Below are 23,399 nucleotides of genomic sequence, written 5' to 3'. Positions count from 1 at the left end.
GCTGCTTAATGAAGTTCATTATCTTTGCTGATGACTGTAGGTGACAAGAGCACCATACCTTTGATATCCTTTCACAATGACTGGTAAACTAGAACGCATAACTTGAAAAAGTTAGAATTCCGTGTTAGCTCCCTGCATTTTCCACATTAAAGAAATTCCAACCCATTGTAAAACACATACAATAAAGTAGCTGGCAGCAGGATTCAACAGTTAAGGTGCCGTCCTACAAGGTGCTGTCCACAGGAAAATTTTTCAAAGTAAAACGGGCAAGATTCAAAGCTGGGCACTGACTACAGTAGAGGTTAAAGTGAACAAATAACAAGATTAATATCTCAGGCTCAAGATGATCTTCATCTTCAAGATTAAGATCAGAATATCTCATCATCTCAGTCTCAAAAACACCAAGTTTTCAGGTGCAAGTTACATCCAATGCTGAAATTCTTAAATTTATTTTCTTGCTGGGTCATTCTCCTGGGCTCTTGGAGTTGGGAGAATTGAATTCTTTCAGCATGATGCCAGCATGTCAAACTATCAGTGTTTTGAGCTAGCCATTATAAATCACACCATTCAGATTTCTTTCCACTTTGGAAATCAAAACTTTCATAGTCAGTTAAGTAAGCGCTGGGCCAGTTTTACCCATTCTCTTGCTCCTGTGCATATACTGAAACATGAGAAAAGTTTTCATTCCTGGGGAGATGCATGTTGACTATTAGCTGTCACAACTGGACTAGTTCTATCCTGGAGAAAATATTGGAAGAGTATTTAAATCTTCTTCCCAATAGAAAATACTGAACTCTTCTATAATGCAGAGGAGAAAAATACAGAGGAGAGAAATTTAAAACACAAAACTCAAGGCAGTGCCTGCTTTGTACATTCTCCTGTGCTTTTCTGCAGTACAAACAGTACTTTCTACGGATTAAAGCAACAGATTTTTTTCATATCTGAGGTGTCAGACAAGTCAGTTCAGCTCTCTGGGTGTGTTTGACATAAAATAACCAATGTGAGGCACAGGGCACTCTGTGAATTCAGTTAATGCTCACTCTGAATATTTGAACACATGTATGAAAGATATCAAGTAACCTCTGAGCTTTTCTGTCGCTATTTATAATCACTTGTTATTCCTTCTGCAATTATGTCTTGATTTTATTGTGTAGTCATACTTTCTGTGGTGGGAAATAGCAGTAGGAGTTCAGCTCTACCACAGGACATGCTGTTCACACCAGCAAAGTATACAAAATGTATATGAGAGGATCACATAAGCATCAGAATGCTGAATTAGTCATTATCATGAATACAAACTTGTATATTTTCCATGGAGTCTGAGATGTATTTAGGTTAGACTATGGGCTGTGCTATCCCTATTAACAACCTAATAGGAATAAAATAAGCAACAGAAGTTAGATGAAAAAGAAAGGATTCTTTAAATTAAATTCATAAAAACTTGGAGGAGTTGCAGTTTGTGGGTGGATTTTGGGAATGAGGCAGGAGGGAAAAGGTGTAAAGTGTAAGATGAGCTCACAGCTATGCTCCAGGGTTTAAAAAAAACAAACCCCAAAACCTATCACCTGCAGAATACCCCACATTATCCCCAAACAATCTTTCATAATAATTCTCTGTTAAAAAAAAATCCATAATATCCTTTTTTCTTCTTCAAAAACAAATACTGTGGCCCATATTGGTAGATAATAATCACATGGACGTATTTCATATGAAGTTACTGTTCTGCTAGGACTGTATCAGAGCCCTGAATGGACAAAGGACATTAGGAGCAATGCTGAAAGGCTGGAGAATCATGGCTTGGAATCTGGCCAAGTGGAGGAAGATTCTGGAATGCAAAAAAAAAAGATGCTGGTGTAGAGAAGTCCACTATAGATTTACTGTAATTCACCAGAAGGAGAAAAAGAAAAAAAGATATAAAACAAACCATGACATCTTGCTGTGCTTTATAAATGCAGAAGCTACTTAGAAGTTCAAATATACTGAAAACTAGGCTATTCGAAAAACACATAGAACATTAATTCAGTTACAGCAGCTCAAAAGTACTGATATAAATGTTGCAAGATGAGCTATGAGAGAGGAAAGCAATGCTCCATTACAGAGTAGGATGGAAGGGTTACAACATTCCAGCTGTTAGCATGAAGCAAACACTTCTAAATAAATGCTTCCATTGAAACACACCAAATTTTCATTTCTTAGTACTTCCTGTGTGACTGTTATGCAAGCGCAGGCTTGGCTTAAATAACCAAAGTATCAGGACTCAAAACGGAATTACTGAGCTTTAGGGTGGATTGAAAAGTACAGTTTCTGCAAGTCTGCATAATGCTGACTCACACTGATAGCCTCACTGTTTGATCCTCATTAGCCAGACAGTCAAGCCAGGAAGCTTCATCCATGAACCATCAGATGTGGGAAGAGCTACCTGAGACACAACAACATGCAATTCTGCCTTAAACATTGAGGCCAGCTTGAAAACTGGGAATTATGGGTTGTCTATGTGTTCAATTTTGTAGCCTCCAGTCTCCTGAAAAGATACAAATAATGCATTTTAATATTACAGAAGAGCAAAAATGGAGGCAAATAAATGCCTAGTCTGTTTACCAGATCTCTCCGATTCCAGAAGTACTGATAGCTTTTTGGGTTGTTTCAACTTGGGTTTTTTCAAACCAGGAGGGTTAAAAACCAGCAGAGTCCATTTTAGTCCTTTGGCCAGCAGACTGAGAAACTCTTTTGCTCTTGCTCTGTTTTACCAACATTTCAAAATTCTAATTCCTGGATTTTTTTCCATTTTAAGCCATGCTTTCTTAAAGAACAGTGGTAAGGGAGTACAGTCTTTTGCCAAGCCTTAAAACAGATACATTAAATAATTTGAACAGAGCTGAACTTAACATACACTAAAAGTCACATCAAAATGCTAACATTTATTTGGTACCCACTCTTCATTCCTATTCACTAAGAGCATTTTTCAAACATTCACATAAATTGATCAACAGCAAAAAACCCCAGATTTATGGCATGTTAACTTACTAAAATGAGTATACTCCTGTTAAACATTCCTGAAGTTTTTATAGTTAAGAAACAATTGAGAAAACCCTTATAATTATTTTTTCTAAATTTTTTTTCCTTTTTTCCCCCATGTGAACCTCAACTGAATTCTTGCAATCAAGTCTTATTCAGGATGTAGAGTGGTATTCAGCTGCACTCTTGATTTCTTAACTAAAAGTTAATTGAAGAGCAACTGCTCTGAGGAAATCAGCAACCACCTTTTAGAGAAGCTTCAGGTAATCTCGTTGTCTTATAAACCAATTGTGAGGCAGGGGGAAGTGAAAACAAAAAGGAAATGATGACAAGTGCTGTAGATCCTAATTCCAAATAAAAAGTGACCATGTCCAATAATTCTGCCTAGGAAAGGAAAAAAAAAAGAAAAATATTTACTATATGGATTAGCAGTGTAATAGCAAACACAGATGGCCACATGCTGAGGAACATAGGAGTAGAATGATAAGAGGTGTGTGGGAAAAAGAAGGAAAGAAAGAGGTATGCATGTTCTCTCTGCAGCAGTGAGCAGCTCTGAGGACTGAGTGCCCTCTGTGCCTAATCCAGAACAGAGAAAGGGAGAGAGGCCACCCTCCTCCTGAGAGTGGGCTGTATAAGAAAAAGGAGCACTGCTTCTCATTTCTGTACCCACATTTCTTTAAAATTTCTTAGTTACCAGCTAGTTTGAGCTGTAGATGTATGTTTCACAGCACATCCTACCATGTACTTTTTAATTCCCCCAAATGCCTCCCACTGCAGTAAAACATTTTCTTTCTAACCAACATCCAACAATCACAATCCAAATGCATACACAATCTTACTGCACCACTACTCAAACACTAAATAAATAATTTTGTGAATGAAAACCTCACTAATTCTTTTTTAAACCAAACCGGAGGGAAAGCTTGTGCTAGGCTCAAAGCTTTTGCCTCAGTTCAAAGGATAAACTAATGCTCCCATCCTCAGCAATTTATTTTTAAGACTATGAGGGAAACATTATGAAAGTACAAAATACATATATCTCCTGTGTTCCTAACCTAGCACACAGGATTTAATAAATACAGCAACTGTCAGCTGAATGGTTACTGCTTTTGGAGAGTTTAGTTGGACAGAAGTATTCTATCAGTCAAAGCTTTTATTTTCTAGACCTTCTGGAGAGGGCTAGGACAAAGCTACATCAAGAGTACTCATCATTACTCCTTATTTCACTGAGTCCTTAAAGTTTTGATGAGCCTTTGTTATGTTTAAGAAGCTGTACTCATGATGAAATGGGAGGCTGCTGTTGTGATAGCCTGATTCTGTAACAGGCTCACTGAGGAAGATTTCCCCACAGAAATAGCAGAAACCAAACCTGCCCAAGTTAAAGTGCAACTTCATTACCTTAGCTTAATAATTTTAAAATGCTGTGAATGTGTGATTTAGCAGATGTGAGGCTTAACAATTTTCTGAACTTGTTTGCATTTTTGAGCGTCTCTGCACCACGAATCTGAGCCTCTGCCTGAGATGCAGCGACAGTCATCCCAAATAACCTGACTTCATGATTTCAGTATCCTGTCAGGGCAGCAGATTTTTTCTCATTCCTGGTTTTCACATCAGTGCCAAGATTATCAAAAGAAAAAAAAAACAGTGGGGAAAATCAATAATTTACATTTATTTCACTTGGGTTAGTTCCACAAAGTAAAGGTTAGATAAATGGTTTGGGAGAACTGACAAAGAGTTACATCATGATTCTGCAGCTGGGATCGCTCCAAGTATCACACCTCTGTGAGACTTTATCTGCCATTGCAATGATAATTAATACTTGGCAGTATATCAGCAGAACATGGCAAGACAGCTGTACACCTGAATTTGCCTTTGACTTCTCTACATCAGCATCTTTTGATGTCTTTGCCTTTTCTTGGGGAAGATATTACTGCTGCTTTTTATTCCTCCCCATCTGATGACTCAAACTCACAACCACATAGAGATGAAAAGGCCTAAATGAGACAAGTATGCTTTTCCTTGCATCCCCCTCTCCACACTGCAAATGAATTACAAAGTTTATTTATTAGGTATTTGATGATTTTTGTAGTCCTCTTGCATCTCTTCTGCAATTTCTGTAAATTTCACAGAAGAGGATGTCATTTGCTCCTTCCCTACACAGCATAAGGAATTGACCTTGAAAAGCTTCTCCTATAAATCCCTTGTCATCTGTTGTTTCCTTTGTTGTTCTTGAGGTTACACTGAAGCATCTCCTCCTATGCAGTCTCCTATCCTGGCTTATCTGCATCAGCTTCTTCAAGGGACTCATTCCTGTCCTCATCCATATACAGGCTGCATGTTTTATATGTGTATTTAAAAATAAGACTTCTGCACACTTCTTTATCCAGTAAGAACCCCTCTACAGAAACTTTAGCTGTATTCTAACATAGGTGATTGAATGAGGTTAGTTCTAGTAAACACTTCCCAACTTTCCCTGGGGAGGAATCCACTCCACACCACCTGAATGTGATGCAATGTTTAGGAATAAATTTTCACTTTTCTGCACTGGTAAGGATCAATCCTACTTGTGTGCTATGAGTGGCTTGCTGCTTTTTTACTTCATTAATGCAAAAGAATTGCAAAACATTGTTACTATTTACCATGCATACAAAGACTAAGAGAAAAAAATTAAGCAGTAACAAGTAATAAGTGAACACAGTCATAAATGCTCCTCCAACTTCTTACTGAATTAATGAATTTTACTAAGCATAAACTATTACCAGAGTACTGCACTCCTTGAAAGGGAAAGAATATATTTATTTCAGAAAAAATAAAAAAACAAATGCATACTATGTGGAAAGTTCCATCAAGTAATAAAATGGCTGCAAATTACTTTGTTCCTCCAGTAAATTTCTATGTTCTCCAAAACTGCAAAACATCAGAGAAATCAAAATAAGCAAATCAGCCATCCAGAAAACCTAACTCAGGACCCAGTACAACCTCAGTACAACATATTTATTTTGTTTGCCTCTGTACCACAGTAATTTTTTTGTTTTACTTAGCATGCAACATACAGGAAAACAACAACAACAAGGCTGAGAATTGAAATAATACTCTAGCTCTCAGTTAATTACAGAGGAGTTTGTAATTTGCTCTTCAAGTGCAATAAGGTAGAGTTTAATTAGTAACTACTTGCACCTACATCTAATAGTAACTGCAGAACAAGATGCATAAGCAAGTCTTTTGTTACAAGCTGAGGTGGATGCACAACCAAAATTCTGAACCAAAGGATGCATAGTGCTTTTTCAGTAGTTTCATACATAACATGGACAAATTACTTGAGCAACAGAGGAAGAAGAAAAGGAGCATGGTCAGAGGCTGACCAAAGAGTCTATTTAGTCCAATGTCCTCCTTTTATCAAGTTTTGATCTTAAGGGGAAATCCAGCAAGAACAGTGGCCTGTAGTGAACTGTTAAGAATAGGGACAGAGATAGACCAGAATAATACCTCTCCTGTGTGCCCTCCCAAACCTGGTCCTCCCCTCTTGGGGTACACAAAATGTATACACCAAGCAGTCTCCCAAAATAAGTGTTTATTTCTTAAAATTTCCTATATGTTTTCTAAATAATGCCCTGAATGCTGTAACTTACCAAAGGCTCAAGCGACTGCTTTGGACTGCAACAGCTTTTCTCCCACATACCAAAAAGATGAGCAGAAATCCAACCAGGGATGCAGTTCCCCAAGTGCAGAGTGCTTCTTTCCCCTCGGGAGGTGCCTGCCCCTTGCCCAAGCAGCATTTTGCAGGCAAGTATTGAAAAGTCCCAGCCATACTCTTGGAAATAGGAGAGAGAACCACCTTGTAGAGCCAGTCCTCGCTTACCTCATTAAAAGAGGTGTAATGAGGGCATCTGATTGTTAACAAGTGCTTGAAAGCACTGTGGTACATTTACCTGAAGCCTCCCTATTACCAGCCTCTACTGGACAGATAGATAGTAATGCAGCTAAGTGCTACTCCAGGCACAAAAGCACAAAATGTATCATGGATGTTCTGGAGGCTAAAAGTAATAAAAAATCTCTGGGTTCTGGGACTCATTTCAGGAGCTGTGTAAACTCATACTCTATTGTGATGGAGATTTATCACAGATACACAGTCATTTTAAAGCAAAGAAGAAGATTTGCTCCTCTCTAACCTGACCTTTCTAAGGTAGCTATGAGGAGTCAATGTGTGCCTTCTAAACATCAGGGCTGGAAGAGGCCAGGGGTTCTTTCTGACAGTGTGCGTATTAAGTCAAGGCTTTTACCACCTCCAGCAAGGACACATAGATTTCTTAGAACTTTTTTAAACTTGCTCCCACCTAAGTATGCCAAGCCAGTAGAGATAATTAGGTTACTGTTTACAAAATTATTCCAGAGATACTTCTTCCTGCAGGATAAGAAAATCCTATTTATTCTGAGGGTGGGTTGTTTTTACTTGTTTGTTTGTTCATTTTGATGCAGTATTTACAAAAGGAAACATCAGGAATCCTCCCAGCAACAGGTACACAAGGATTCATTCAGTACTGCTACTATGAATTTGTCAGACCAGAAGTCCAAACAGAATTGCATGTAACACTCAAACAGTGATTCATACTATCATTCTGCATTAAACATTTGGAAATAATATCTTTTTCACCTTTGAAGATTGTGCCCTCAATTAATATGGTTTAATGAGTGAATATTTGAAATAAAACCAAAATACAGATAGATAAAACTATTTTATTAAAATACCCTGTCCCTGTCAATGATGCCAGCTGAATTATGCTTATAAAATTGTTCTAGAACTATTAAGTGTCCTCCTTTCCCCATCTCTTCAGCATATACAAGGATCAGAATTCAGTTATGAAGCAGCAGTATAGCAAAGTCAGAAAAAAAGTAAAAATATTGTTAGTGATGGCATTAGATCCCAAGCCTTAAAAAACCAATGTTATATATATAGTGTTATTAGATGTATATTCTTATTTCTGATTTTCCAAAATTTCAGCCTTTGAGAAAAAAATTATAAAGATTTTCCCTGGACTTAGTATTACATAAGCCTCCCATTCCATGTGTCAACACAGTTCGGTTCAGATAGAGTATGCTGGGGCAAAGTAGCAAAATTTTAGCATCCAGAGCATGTTTCTGACTGAGTAGAAACAAGTATATAAAAAGCTTTTGTCTTTTCATGTGCATATGAGCTCTACCACTGAAATATCCACAGTATCTATAGCTTTGTGCAAAAATTGCTTTTTTTAAAAACTCAGCTTTTCTACCCATAATCAAGTAAAGGTTTGTTTTTTGCTCAGTTGAACAGGTGGCTTGACAGAAGTATTGCAGAAACTGGTTTGTATTTCTGCTTACAAACTTTGAAAGCTGGAAAAGCGTTAATTCTCCCTGAGTTTTCAGCAATCAAGTGCACTGTGCAAACTACAATGTATAGCATGTGCATTACATAAGCATAATAAAAAAGCACAATATAAGTGTTCAGACGGCCAAAACTATTCAGCTTTCATCCCTCAGAATAACTTCTCTTGACCAAATTCTGGCCATGCTATACGTGAGCAGAGGGGGGTCAGACAGTCCTGCAGGTTCTGTGCGGCTCTGACTTACCATAAAGGAGACTCCAGTTCCAGTACCAGGCTTGGTAATAATCAACCAGGTCGGAGTTTTCTCATGCCAGACCAAGAGCTGCTTTTGTCCAATGTGCATCTAGTGATAGGGTGGGCATAATACCTCATTTCATCACCTTGCTCTTTTTTTTTTCTTTTTTCCTTTTTTTCCTTTTTTTTTTTTTTTTTTTTCCTCAGAGCATATAAAAGCTTCCAAATAATGCCTGCCTCTGCCAGACCAATTCCAGACTCCATTCTCCACAAATAATCCTAAAATTATGAAAAGCTGTTCCAGCCCAGGGGCACAGAAAATTACAGAATGTTTAAAGACACCTGCATGTAACTCCCTGGAAAGAGGTTAGTTAAACTGGTATGAAATTTTAAACTCAAAATTTTCTTCAGAAATATCTTCACCTAATGTAAATGATATTATACATTTCTCTACAAACTAGAAGAAGAAAACCCACACAAACAAAAAACTAAATGGGATGGTGATTCTTTTCTCTTCAACCAAATGCAAGCTGTCTTTTCTTTCCTTCTAACTTAATAAAGAAGGGCTTTTCTCCAAACTGTTCTCACCCCTAAAGGTCATCATCCCTTATTTCCCTTTTCCTCCAAGTAAGACTATAAAATGCAGGGAATGCAAATGACAAAATATGAGATAATAACCTCAGAAGTGATGCAGTTCAGGCAAGGATGCAGGACAGGAAGCATTCAGCCCAAGTGACCTACTTCCAGAGCATTTCTGCTCTGCGATGACACAGCTATACTGAACAACAGCCAGCCCAGAGACTCCCCACCAGACAGAAATGCTGTCAAGAAAGCCATCTCATTGTGGTAAGTCAGGAGAAAATTTATGATTGGCTCTACATTATCTTCTGTTTACTTTCAGAAAAGTCAAAATTAAAGTCTTAAAGATCTGTTTACTGATATACACATTTATTAGCTTTGTTAGTTTAAATTCTTTAAGCACCATCACTGTGAGCCCCCAGAACTTAAAATTCACAAGAAGGAGAAAAGGACACACCTGAGTGCTTTGAAAGCAAATAAACAGACTACTTCTCTAACTGTCTAAAATGATGATCTGATTTCTTTATTTAAAAGCTAATATTTACCATAACAAAAACAAACAACACAAAACCCAACCCTTTCCTGGTTTTGGTAGGAGCCTTCTTCGAGATCACAGAAAACTGGAATTGGGACTTCCTTACTCCCACTCTTCTAACATGTTTTTTATTTAAATTATTAGATCACTTTCAATGATTGAAAGTGGCAGAAAAAAATTAAAAACAAATTCCTTTCTTAAAATTCTTTTTTAGTTAGAAGTTTTTTCCTCCTTGTTAGCCAAAATTTTAGTTAATATTATGTAAAATTTTAGTTTATATTTCATAACACTCAGCACTTGCCACAAAGGCAGTATATAGAAGTTCTAGCATTTCAAATTAAAAGACCGCTTAAGTGACCCCAGGATTTTATACATTGTACATATATATAAAAGGTTCTTTCCTCCTTCAGGTAGACACTTAGAGGAAATGCATTATGCAGAAGTAAGGACAGATCTTCAAATGGCAAATGTTCTTGTGTAAAATGGCTTAAAATGACCATGAGTTAAAATTATAAGAATAATAGGAAGTGCACTCTTCTGCTTTTCTGTTCCTCTTAAAATTGAGGATATTAATATAAAACAGGTGCAAGAAAGAATGATTAAATAATCAGGTAATTCTTATTTCAAGTCCAGGAAAAGGAGAAGTAGCATTGAAAACTAATGTGTTAAATAACTTGCCTTTACTGTCTAAAATGTTTAGGAAACATTTTATGAGAAAAGAAAATTAAGAAACTAAGAGGGCAAGACAGTGAAGTTAAACTAAGAACTCATTTGTTCTCACTGAACAAGTTTATTCTAGTATTTTCAAATCTTACTTTAAGCTTGGCTAAATAATTAATGAACTTTCAGACTGGCAAAGGAATAAGAAGGCTATTTTCCCCCATTTTTAAACATCTATCTGAGTCTACTGAAACACAATAGTTAAATTTTAACTGACCAGTGAGAACAGAGTAGAGCCTTTGCATATACTGTGATATCAAAACAAAGTAAGCACTTTCATCATGTATTTCAGTGTGTGGAAAGTGTTGATATGCAAAGAAGATTATTTCCTGTAAATTAGAATGGTTAGAGAGATACTCGCAGTTAATACGAGAAGAAATATGCCAAAGACAAGTGTGTCCACTACTGCAAGGAAAGTATGTCACTGGTCTGACTTAGAATTACATTTGGTGTTAGTGTGCCAGAAGTGAAAAACAGGGGGGGAAAGGGTGGTGGTAGGAGAAGAGATTCTGCCAAGTATCACATCTTAAACATCCTTGCAAGCTGGGGTAAAACCTAATAGTACATTTTAATTTTTATCACAAAAAAGAAGGGGAACTTTTAAAAACAGCTAAATGAGGTCTGTATTTATGTTACACTGCAAAGTACACAATGGGACTAGACAGGTGGGTACATTTTATTTTTTGCATTTGGATAGCTTTAAGTTGTATTTTATGTTCTGGCCCAGAAACTGGCTCTATAAAACTGACTACTACAGGAACCTTGCTAGATTTATAGAACCATCTGCTGGAAGAAATCAGTGGCTATTTTATGCCTTACTAAACTTAAAATAATCTTTTGTTCCATAATAGGCACACATTGCACAGAGCAGCCTGCATAACATCTAAAATGTGGGCTGATTGTCACCTTGGTGTTGGTAGGAAAACAGTTGCCTTATCCAATATTCCACAGTTGTGTGAACAACATGTATTTTAGCATTATTTCTATTCACAGTTTAAGTGAATCATTTCCCTTTTAATTCCCCACCCCCATCTATTCACTTATACACAGATGAGCAAAGCACTTTGATGAAAGTAGGTTCCAGAATAGACTAAAACTCCAGAAATTTGCAAGTTTATTTTTGCAGATAGGAATGATAAAAACAAGGAGCCAAAAACAAAAACAAAGCCTTTATAACAGAGTACGTATTTGCTTATTTTAATAATTCTTTGATCATCACTCCTCCCCCATATCAAAACAATCCCAAAGAACCAGACAGGGATAATATTAATGCAATTAGCCCAATCTTCATAAGAGTATGTCCCTCGGAACCTCACACTGGGGAAAAATATTATGCACTAATGTACATCCTATGCAATTCTACTTAAAGCATTGCTCAATACTAATTAACATTAACATCATTTATGAATATTTTATCCTGTAGCATCCAAAATGTATGACTTTTTTGCCAGTACATGTATTTATATACGATTCTGAGATAGCTGCATCCTCAGCTAAGAAGGCTATAGGATGAAAAACTGTCTGAACAAAATCTGCCTACTTTGAGCACTTTTTCTGAAAAAATACAGTTACCTTTGTCCTCCTGAGTCTGAGACAGTCCTTCTCAGAGAATACCATTTTTACATGCATATCCTTAAAATCAGGAGTTTGTCAGCAGTGGTATCTCAGAATATAAAAAATGGTCTTTAATCAATAAAAACAGAAACACAATTAGCACTGAAGGAAAGAGGTTGTTGTTCATTAAACACATTACAAACAAGTGCCTGTAAGTTCAGTCATGTTTTAGGCCTAAACATTTTTTTCTAGAACAGATCTGTGTCACAAAGAATGGTGGTGTTTTCAGAAGGTTAACCTAATAAGAAAATTTAGGTTGCACCTTATGCACTTCCTGGACAGACTAACATTAAATCTTTTTCACTTACAAAGTGCAATGACCTATTTCTTCTTTTTGGGAGAAAGGTGTCAGTGTTGGCATTACTGGATATTGTTTTGTCTGCATGTGTTGCTACATGTGTTATGATGTGTATTTTTCACAATAACTTAAATATTTCTTGTTTCAATTAAATAAGCCTTACTGCACAGAGACGGATTTCAGATTTTTATTAAAAAATGCAAGAAAATAAAAGATCCAAAATAAGGAGCTTTTCAGATTACATCAGTTATTGTATGGCAAGTCCCCATAGCCTCAAAAACTGTCGTATAAAGATCCTATTTATAAATGAGTATTGGGAAGAGGGAAATAAGGTTTGTAATGACACAAAAAATTATTGATACTCTGCTAAAGCAACTAATTCTTACCATTTTTATGTTCTGTTAAGTCTTGGGATTGCAGTTTCTCTCAAGTAGCACAAGGAGAACAATCTGAAAACAATTTCAAAAAAATTAAAAATGAAAAAAAAAACGTAATTCCAACAGTTGCAATAGTTAAAAGGTTTTTCTTGCCAGCATAACAGTGGGTGAACCAAGTATAAGCTTCAGTGGTCAAGATTAAAGTCATGCAAATTATTCTAACCACACATATGCTTATATATCATGCATCTCTGCACTTCAGTGGTCTGTAGGCTTAAATATAGGACAAAGGAATCCCTGGTACCTGGATTTGCAGAACCCTATGCTATTCTTAGCACAGGGTATATTTCTGAAGAGCCCCATATGTAATGGTTAACACAAGTAAAAATCAGTCAAGAGGACAAAAACCTGTCAGTCTATGTTTACTGTAATTTGTGGTCCATTGTTCCCAGGCATACTACTAAGTGTGGGTTTTTGCAATCAAGGAACAAGCATAACACAATGTAACAGCCCAGAGAGTAGGTATTTTTGGAAATGGCACTGCATTACATAACCTCCAGTTTTCTCCCTCTCTCTATTCCACACACACCCCCTATTTTAAACAGGGAGAGAAAAAAAAGAAGAGTAGGTCCTACCTCATTTACCTTAAATTATCACGGTCTTAATGGACTGAATTTGTAGCATATCTCCTTTATCAGCTTTCTTTATAGAAACAAAAATTAAAATTCTCTTCTATTGATTACATATTTCTTACCTATAGCATGTATGTACGAAATATAATTAGGAATGAGTCATATGTTTACACAAACACACACAAACATATTGGATTTAAAACTGCAAATTCATATATCCATAAATATACACAGAAATATCTGAAAAAAGAAAAAGAAGCATGTACATGTACAGCAAAACATGGTTTGTTTTGGCTTTGTTATTTTGTTGCCTTTTTTTTTTCTCAAAAGAACCACCCAAAATTTAACTGCTGCACATGCAAAAATGCAGAAGGCTGTTGCAAGAATGACTGCTTTCTAAAAATAAACCCCAGCAGCCTGAGAGGAATCCAGTGTCAGGGCAGAGAAGAGGGAGATTCGTTTTACAAGGGAGAAGAAAGGAGATGATAAACCTGTCCTAGAGCCTTGCACGCATGCTAACAAAGCCAAGTGCATTAGGTTCAAAAATATGTTTTGGTGTTTGCGTAGTGCAAAACCCAGAAAAAGGAAAACATTTTAGAAAATCACTTCTCATCTCCCCTTGCATGTGTGCAGAAAAATCCTCAGCCTAGAAATCCAGCCTTAAAGCATAAAGACAAAGAGACACATATACTGCACGTTTTCTCATTTTCCTTTAAAAAGCCTGTTTGGAAATGTGCACCGAGAGGGGAAAGCCAAGCTGCAGCAAAGTCCAGCTAAGGACAAAAAGAAATCAAAAAGAAATTAAAAGAAACATAGAAACACAGAGAGAAGAAAGCAGAAAGGGGAGAAAGGGAGAGAGAGAAAGAAAAGGGGGATTAACTAAAAAAAATTAAATTCTGTGGATTGGAATTGTATATACTTACAGACAAAAGCCCCCGCTCCCTGCTCACTTTCTGTCCTTTCTACATGATCTGAAACACAAATGTGGATTACAAAAGGGCAGCATGCTACAGAAGGGAATTTATAGTTGGGGGAGTGGAGAGAGAGGGTAGGGGGTGTGGGTAAGAATGACTGCACCTCTTCCAAAGTGCAGCCTCGGAGAAAAAAAAAGAAAAAAGGGGTGGGGGTGGCTGGGGGAAAGTCTCTCTCTCTCCCCCCGCCCCCCCCTGCCGCCCGTTCCCTCTCTCGGGCTGGGTTTTGCTTGCCAGCGCTGGTTATATTGAACAATGAGCTAATTCTGATGGTAGCTGGCCAGCTGCCAGCTCCATCCCCCTTTTACACACACACACACACACACACACACACACACACAGACACACAGGCACACGCACACAGGCACACGCACTCTCCCTGCCCGCCCGCCTCCCCCCGCACGATGCTGCAGCGCCAGACTGCTTAGTCTGCAATAATCCGCAGCCCCGCGTTCCCCCCGCTGTCTGGGAGCCCCAGGGCAGCGCCCGCCCCGCTGCCGGCCGAGCCCGCCGGGGCAGCGCGACTGCGGGGAGCGGGGCGATGCTGCGGGGAGCGGGGCGAGGATCGGGGAGCGGGGCGAGGATCGGGGAGCGGGGCGATGGAGAGGGGAGCGGGGAGTGGGGCGATGGAGCGGGGAGCGGGGCGAGGATCGGGGCGGGGAGCGGGGCGATGCTGCGGGGAGCGGGGCGAGGATCGGGGAGCGGGGCGATGGAGCGGGGAGCGGGGCTCGCTGGCTCCGGGTCGCGGGGATCCCGCACCCCTGGGCGGCGGCCAGCCCGGCCGGGCGGGGAGCGCGGCCAGCGCGCTGCGCAGCGCGGAGGGGCGGGCGGCGGGGGGGGGGGCAGACGGAGCGCAGCCACGAACTGTAATAATAACCCTGCAAAGGGCATCTGAGGAGACGGGAGGGAGGCGGAGGCAGCCGCCCGCCCGCCGCTTCGCATCGGCCGTGCCCGGCTGGGAGGGGAGAAGTCGGTGGGCGGGGAGGCCGCGGAGCGCCGGGAGCGGGCGGGCAGCGCGGGCCGGGGCCGCGGGCAGTGCCCGCAGCTGCGGGAGGACGGGGCAGGGGAGCGCGGCGTGGCGGGGCTGCCACCGAAGGGTCGCACCGCGCTTGCAGCAGCGGGGTCGCGCCTTGAGGCAGAGCGTGCGCAGCGCTGCCAGGGACAGGCGACAGCGACAGACGAGCGACAACGCGACACAAAGACTCTGCCAGGGCTCCCGCTGCGCGGGCACCGGGTAGAGGGTGCGGGGAAGGGACAGCGGATCCATGGAGGGACACAGGGCGGTGCGGTGCTCCACGGGGCCTCTCCCTCAAACGGTGTACAGGGGTATACAGCCAAAAAATCTGAGAAACGCGTGGAAGGAAGCAGATTCCCTGTTACCCCGCAGCGTGTGAAGGTACCTTCCTCAGAGTTAATGCCCATGGCAAGAGAGATTATAATGGTATGAAGTCATTCGTGGTGCAGGCTAATAGAAGCCTTCTCTGTCAGGCCTAGATTATAAGGAACTAACCCTGTTTTTCAAATCCACCGGTATTTAACTCCCCATAAAACTGCATTACTCCGTGGTCCGTTTAGGATTTCCATTTTGTTTAGTGCAAGCAGTTGGCTAGTATGTCTCTGCCCCTTCCTGAGCAGCTACTACATGTCTGTGAATGCTTTGCAGGCCTGCCAGCTTCAGGAAAATTCAGCAGCTGGAAGGGAGAAACATGGGACATAAACAGCCCCTGATATTTAAACCCCTGGTAAGCTGTGGTAATAATTCTAAGTTTAGTGCATTAGGATCAGATCATTTGCCTTAAAAATACAGTTACTACTGCTCATGTCTGTTCAGCTGCCTACCTCCTCCACAGATTTCACCCATCAGCTGTTAAGACTGAAACACATCAGAGCTTGAATGTTTAAACTTTATCTGGAGAGAATGATTTAATTGTTGGCAGTGGGGGTTCTGAATAACAAATATGGGTCCAGTGCAGGTAGCAGGCCCTCATGGCACATGCACAGGTGTGAGCAAGGGGTTCCTTTTTCCTTTGGTGCATCTTCTAACCTGTAGACTATATGTTCTAGCTAGTGAGATATCAGGGATTCACCACTTGTAGAGATTTGGCACCGTGGAATGAAGCTAGGCACCAAAGCTCCGACTGTAGAAGGTGGGAAGCTTGTGCTGATGAAGCCCCCAAGAGGCTGAAGTGGACAATGCTGTTCTACAACAACGGAGGAGGGGATGAACAGATTCTTTCAGGGATCCATGGCAGAATAATGGTTGCACTAAGTCAGAGTTGCAACTGAAGGTTTTTATTCTCAGAAGAATAAACATCCTATATTATGACTCTCGTAGCAAAAAATTTATTGCAATCAATAAGTCATGTAATACAAAATTTCTAATACAGCTTAACTTAAATTTTTTCATCACCTAGGTTCTAATTTAACTTGTAATTTCTATTCACCTGGACCTTCTGCAGATAGTTTCCTGTAAAGCTGTGGAGAAGAGGGGTATAAACTCCCAGCTAGAGCTGTCGTGTCCTTCTCCATTCCCTGCTACCTCAAAACCACGTGCCCAGTTTCCACAGTCTGTCTGTAGTCCATCCTCTGCAACCCATTTGAGAATCTGTTCACATCCTAAAATTCCTTCCGGAACCACCAAGAATGGCTGTGGATAGGTGTAAATATCCTTCTGAGCCCTTTTGGCTTAAATCTCCTTTCCAATGACCTGGTTTTGTAGCATGAGTAAGCAACCTGCTTTGCTGTGCTCTGTGTATGTGACTGCCTGTGAAAAGTTATACCTGTCTGCTGCCTGTAACAAGCTATGCTGATAGGATCTGCTCCAAGTCTGCACTCTCTAGTTTGGCTTTAGTGTCTGCAGTTTCCTTTTTCTTAGCCAGCTTCCCTCAGCAGCTCTGATGGAAACTGGCAGCAAAGGTTTAGCTGTTAAGAGGAGTCAGAGGGCAAGAGCCTGCGTGGGAGAACAGAAGGGGGCATTTTGGCCTCATTGTGAGGCAGGAAGAGTTTTGGAAATGCAATTACACTTCCAGATTTAGGAGCACTGAAGCCTAACATGGACTCTAGACAATGAAGTAGAAACCGAGAGAGATTAAGAACCAATTCAAGCCAACTGGTAATATTGAACTAAAATATCTTTGAAAAAAAAAAACCCACTTTACTGAAATTATTAGTCAAGAAGCAAGTTTTTTCGTATTCGGTCTTTGTCAAAGTGGCAAGAGCATTAGGATGCTGAGAAACACCCAATAGGTCAGCAGCCTATTAGGGGAAAGCGTTGCCCTTTCTAAAATGCTCTGTTGCAATGTAGTGGAAATCTTTTTGCACCTGCAGTTCTGGCCTTCAGCCTGGGTGGAAATCCAATACCAACATTCAAATGCTCTTTTAGTCTTTAATCACTCCTCTAAAATTTCATTATTACAAATGTGACACTCAGGTAGATTGTCCTGCTGTCCTCAGGAAAATAGATTTAACCTCAAGCCTGATTGTTACACCCTGTGGTTACCAAAACCAGTCTGACTTTGTTCTGCAGTCAATTATAGATATAGGGAAAAAGTTTGCTCCTTTTACTGCCTTTCATCTTTGACAATTCCCTTTGATTCCTTTTCTCTTTATTTCTATCTTTGTTCTGATTTATAATCCCTAAAATTGATAGAGTCCTGACCTACAAAGTATTACTGTTATACAAATAACCTAAAATGGGCCTGCAAAGTGGACAGAGCAGAACAGGCCGTTGTGGCTGAGGAAAAGGTAAAAGCAGCAGAACAAAAATTTATTTTTATAAAGCAGCTGAGAAACTCCATGGCTTGCAATGAATAGACCTAAAAAAGTCACCAGAAAATCACTCTGAAGTTGTCCTTTCCAATTCTGACAGGAACCAGAGAAACTGTGGGCAACAATTCCCAGTCTTCTCACCTCTGTCCTTCAGCCATCCAATTCCAACACTGGGCACAGCACACAACAATGGCAAGACTGTGGTCTGGAAATCCATCAGACTCAAGCCTGCTAGAGAGCTGCCTGGTCCTGTGATGAATTGGTTTGGAATTGCCTGGAGCACCTGAAGAAGGAAGGGGGTTAGAAGGTGCACAAGATTCTGGGTACAGGTGACATCTTAGCAACTGGAGCCAGATCATGCACACAACTCATTGTAAACACATCCAAACCCCAAAATTCAGTTATATTTGCTTGTGGCTTTTGTGAATATGCAGTTTCTATTAATGGTATCTTCATGACTCCATTACTTACATGGATAAGTCCAAAAAGCATCACAAAGAAACTCACCACATGGGTGAAAAGATAAAACATATATTGACAGTTTTCCTTTCCTTCAAATTCTTCAGTCACTTGTGCTATTCCTATTCTTAAGTTCTATTCATTAGCATATAAATCTGAGGAAGAAAGTGCATAAAAAAACTTGTAAAGATTTAAAAAACCATAAATGGGGCAATGGATTATAAGTGGATTATTACTAGGTATGAGAAATGATGTGTGATGTTTTTTGTGGCAACAAGATGGAAGAGTGGGACACTGTCTGTTAGCTGATGCTTTAAAAAGACACAAACTGTGGGTTGTATTTTCAGCTTAGTTTTCTGGGAGCTGGATTCAGTGGGTTAGTTTTTCCTGTATAACCTCCAAATTCATGAGAGTTTTGTTTTCATTTATTTTTATTAATAAACAAAATGAAGCATGCATAAATAACAGAAGAAACCAAGTTTTCTGGAAAATTCCTAAATAAGGACAGCTTGGAATGGAAGGACCACACATCAGCTGCCATACAAACAGGTTCACATTAAACAACCTGAAGTTCTTGACATTTCCAGAGTGAATTCTTGGTTTTACCTGTTGTAGTTCCTCTGCAATGATGACTGACACGGGACACTTGACAGCAAGATGTGATCTGAAATATGGAGAACACTTAGATAATATAGCAAAGGAACGGAAATCATGGCAAGACCTGGACAGTTGGATTCATTTCCTTTAGTACATTGAAGCTACCTACATGTATAGAGGTAAGTACCCTGCAAAGGTTAAGCATACACAAATTAAAGTGAAATTCTATATTTACTAAAATTCAAGGGAACTTTGTTATGGACTGAAATGAAGAGAGTTTTTCTCTTAGACCAGACAGAAAAATAATTTAAGAATGTTATAGGACAAAAAACTGTATGATTCAGGGTTTTTAGAGGGAAAAAACTGAGCAAATTTCTGTCCTGAGAAACAGTGAAGTGAGTAGAGCTCCAGAAGTGACAGTAAATGGCTCAAAGAGCTGCTGTTGAAGGGAGGGAAAAGACACTGGTGCTGACTGTCTTTATTTTGTCCCAGTCCATACTAGCTCATGATGCCCACCTTTGCAGTTGTGCACATGGAAAAAGCAGCCATACTACCACTAAGTGCCTAAGAGTTCAGGTGAAGTCGTTCTTTGGACTTGCAAAAGAAGAAGCAGAAAAGAATGGCTATATTTTCTTGCTTGCTGGATACTCTTACCCTGGAATTAAGATCCAGGAAGAGCATGTGCTCTTCCTGGATCTTAATTCCATTGTGGTCCATTGATCACTGTCTCTTAAAAATTTTGTCAGTTTTTACTATAGGGAGAAAAATGCTTTGTCTCATTTTATACAGCCTCCCTGACAAATCAATTTATTATCTCCTAATTTTTATGTTGGAGTAAAACAGAGCAATGATTCTCCAATCAGGGTTCCCCTGGGTTTTACAGGAAGTTAGGGTTTCTTTTGTAAAGCCAGACCCAGAAAGCAGGAATGGGTCTGAAGTTATCTGAATTAGTGAATCATTTAACTAAACCCAGAACCTGTTGGTCTCTCTAACTTAGCTTTTCAGAGCATGTGCATGTTACTTCCAGGACACGGATGTAGTTGGTATCAGTTCCAATAATACCAAGTATTTGTACCAAAACATTAAGCACTAGTAGATAAAAAGTGCTATAGATAAAAAGTAGTAGATAAAAAGTGTTTTACATTTTGAAGAAACCTTGCATATTAACCAACAATTTCATAACTGAATGTTTAGGACTTGGCCTGGCCTTGACCTTATATTTTTCTATAAGCTAAATAAGTCTTTCAGGTTGTGCTGCCTGATTGCCGGAATATTTAAAGCAGTATCTGCATGTAGGGAACAGGGAACCTCCTGAAGTCCTGAGTTCCCTGAAGACCCCAAAGGGTGGTCAGTCTCAAGAACAGGGCTTGCTTTGTTGCATGACATTGCCACTCTCGTGCCTGTTACAGAGACACCACTAACTGAAGTTTGCTGGAGCATGGAGCAATGCCTAATTTTCTTGTAAGGAAGTGATGGTAAATTACTTAAAGAAGACAGATGGATTAAGAAACTTGGTGGGGGGAAGTACAGTATGGGCTAGACTCCTTGCAAACTCAGGTACTTTGGTCTGGAAAACAGTGGGAAAGCATTTCTTTCTGACTAAGAGTGACTCGTCCTGCCATCTGGGATAAAGAATTGGCAGGTGCTCCCTGGAGAGAGGGAGATGGAGAACAGACAGAGGAGAAAGCCTGAGGCATTATCAAACTTCAGAAGGCAAGTTAAAATTCAGATCAAAGGATTTTTTGTTGATAACTGCCAACTAAAATTACACCCAAAACAGGTGTGTACTTTGCTCAAACCAACATGAGACCTCTCCTAGTTACACTGGCAGATTTTGTGAATGTCATTCTGATTTATATATGAGTGTGTGTGTGTGTGTGTGTGTGTGTGTGTGTGTATACAAGAGCACACACACACATACAATGCTGCCATGCTTGGGATGTTTAAGAGACATGAGTGTCAGGGCAACTCTTAAACCTTCACATCTGATGTAGCATTTACTCACACTAGTGACTGCACAAATGTGTTAATTGCTGTTCCAAGCAATAGTTCAAGAGACCAGCCTTTCAATCCAAGTCGATTAACTAAATGCAGTATGCTTAATTTAAATTCATGAGAATTTGTTTAATTAAAAGTGCACACTACAGTTTTTATATTATGGGCCATTCATTTGATTATTCTCTGCAATCCTGTGAAAACCTGCTACATTACCTTAGTCAACACTTCATGAATTTAAGTCAAACTTAAGTTTGGCCATACAGCAGAGTTTAAGGTTACATTTAATTTCGCTGAGATGCAAGACCAGAGGATGAGTTTTTGCTAGTTCAGCACTTCTGGAAAATCAGGAATAGAAGATAGCATTCTGTCAGCTTATTTTCTAATGTCTGGATTTTGATGATTTTTTTTTTTCACCACAATGTTAAGTAAATAAATTCAATCAAGGAAAATTCATTCTAGATTGGGTTCAAAGCCACTCAGGTTCACACCGCCAATGATGCTGAAAGTGTTGATGATCTGGGTACACTATATTACAACAATTGTGATTGTATTAGAAAACAAATATCTCTTAAATTTCTTCATTCAGACCTGGACCCAGCAGGGTTCTTCAAAGTAATCATAAAAGTGACAGAGTTTGGGTCAGACAGAAACATAAATACTTGTATTTGGGGAACATATAGAGGAGAAAAGAATCAGTTAATATACCCAACTATATCTTGGGAAAAAGTTAAATTGTCACAGCTCAGGGACCCCTTAATGCTGTATAATATGTGTAGCATTTCCTTTAGAGTGTTTCAGGACAAGTACTACAAAAATAGGAAATTGTGGAAATGATGGGTACAGAATTAATTGCAAATTTTTTGCTAGCTTCATAGGCTTAAAACCAAAAACACCCCACCAAACTTTCCCTTTAACCAAAATGACTTATAAATTCCTCACTATGGAAAGACGTGGTCAGAATCTTCTTGCCTCAAAATTCTTCTTTTTCGGTTTTTTTCAAAGCATTGCACTATGGTGTCTCTCTCAAATGGTATTATCATTTACTTGTCCTCTTTCTGCCTGCAGGGTATATCTGAAAAAGGTCATGCCTGTTCACCAACACATCTTCCATTCATTTGAAAGAGACTAAGCTTCAGTCCTTTATCCTTCATCCAATAACTCTCTATTTTTCCTGGTATTTATCATAACAGTGGCCAAAGAACAGGCAGTAAAAGATTAAAGCTAGAAGAAAGTTAAAAGATCCCTTTTAGATGGTGAACAGAACTTCTTTCTTATAGACATGTGTGTGTGTGTGTGTTCACAGAACACTTTGTATTTTACCACTTATGCTGAAGCCCGCAATCCAGCAACTCCAGCATGAAAAAGTAATTGTGCATTAAAAAAAAAAAACAAATTAAAAAGAGATCCAAATTATTAAAAAGAGATCCAAATTACAGACTCTTTCCTAGATTTAGCAGATTACTTTAGTTATGCTGTATTTTATACAGATTAATGAAAATCCAGTTCTTGGCTGGAGAGGTAGTTACCCCACTTCATACCTGCCAGATATTCCATGTAAAATGTCAGACATGCTTTTCTTGTACAGTCATTGTAATCCCAAACTAGTTTGGGTTCAATGGAGTTTTGTTCTGGGACCAAAAGCCTGCAATCAGTCTTTCTTTCCTAGGTTATAACACAGCCATAAGCATACAGTGTCTGCTTCCTTCAGTCTACTGCCTTGTTTTTAATGACACTTGGGTTTTTGGGTTTTTGATTTCTTTCTTTCTTTCTTTTTTTTTTTTTTTAACCCAGGGAAATTATGGTTAGTTCTTAAAACTAGAAATTCCGTCTATTGAGCAGCTGGGACTGAAGTATTCAAACCATGGACAGATGGAAGACTGAGCAGCTGCATGTTACAATCCAGAGAGTACTCACCTCTGCAGATGGCAACGGTTGCTTGCTGTTAGCAAGTCAATAATGCATTTTAAGTGGCTTTTAGTGGAAGCTTTCTTGGTTTGTATCTGCCACTATTTAAAAAGAGCTTTGTTCATGATTGTCCTCTTGGTGTTGCCTTTCTAACCCACAAGTATGCTTCACCATTTTGCAGGGCCGTTCCAGAAGCAGATCTAGAGCTCTGATGAGTGCTCACACTTCATTGATCACCACTATAAAACACTTACACAGCTGAGGGGAAATTCTACCTTAAAAAAAAACCCAAAACACCTTTATAAGAAAGTTTGGGGCAGAAATGCAAAGGGACAGA

At 39.5% G+C, this 23,399-nt stretch overlaps 1 protein-coding gene and 1 long non-coding RNA gene across 10 annotated transcripts in view; one reads left to right on the top strand and one right to left on the bottom strand.

Moving 5' to 3' along the window:
- NREP (neuronal regeneration related protein) overlaps positions 1-15,455 on the bottom strand; it is a 20,970-nt gene extending 5,515 nt beyond the window's left edge. The window contains exons 1-4 of one of the 8 annotated variants that reach the window (XM_064736052.1): positions 15,440-15,455; positions 14,288-14,335; positions 12,742-12,804; positions 8,620-8,718 (exon numbers count right to left, since the gene is read on the bottom strand). In XM_064736052.1, coding sequence (XP_064592122.1) covers positions 8,620-8,718; positions 12,742-12,744 — 102 coding nt within the window. In that variant the 5' untranslated portion in view covers positions 12,745-12,804; positions 14,288-14,335; positions 15,440-15,455. The other 7 variants (XM_064736051.1, XM_064736050.1, XM_064736055.1 and 4 more) reach the window with 7 other exon arrangements.
- Positions 15,329-23,399, top strand: LOC135459745 (uncharacterized). Of its 2 annotated transcripts, XR_010443088.1 has the most exons (4): positions 15,329-15,731; positions 15,999-16,077; positions 18,204-19,338; positions 22,949-23,399. It is a non-coding gene; the product is annotated as an uncharacterized LOC135459745 (long non-coding RNA). The 2 variants fall into 2 exon arrangements; XR_010443087.1 differs by having other exon boundaries at positions 15,329-16,077.

This window comes from Zonotrichia leucophrys, chromosome Z, assembly GCF_028769735.1.
Source record: "Zonotrichia leucophrys gambelii isolate GWCS_2022_RI chromosome Z, RI_Zleu_2.0, whole genome shotgun sequence".
NCBI classification, from domain to species: Eukaryota; Metazoa; Chordata; class Aves; order Passeriformes; family Passerellidae; genus Zonotrichia; species Zonotrichia leucophrys.
Note: the sequence above shows the minus strand (reverse complement) of the source record. Positions and strands in the feature narration are given on the sequence as shown.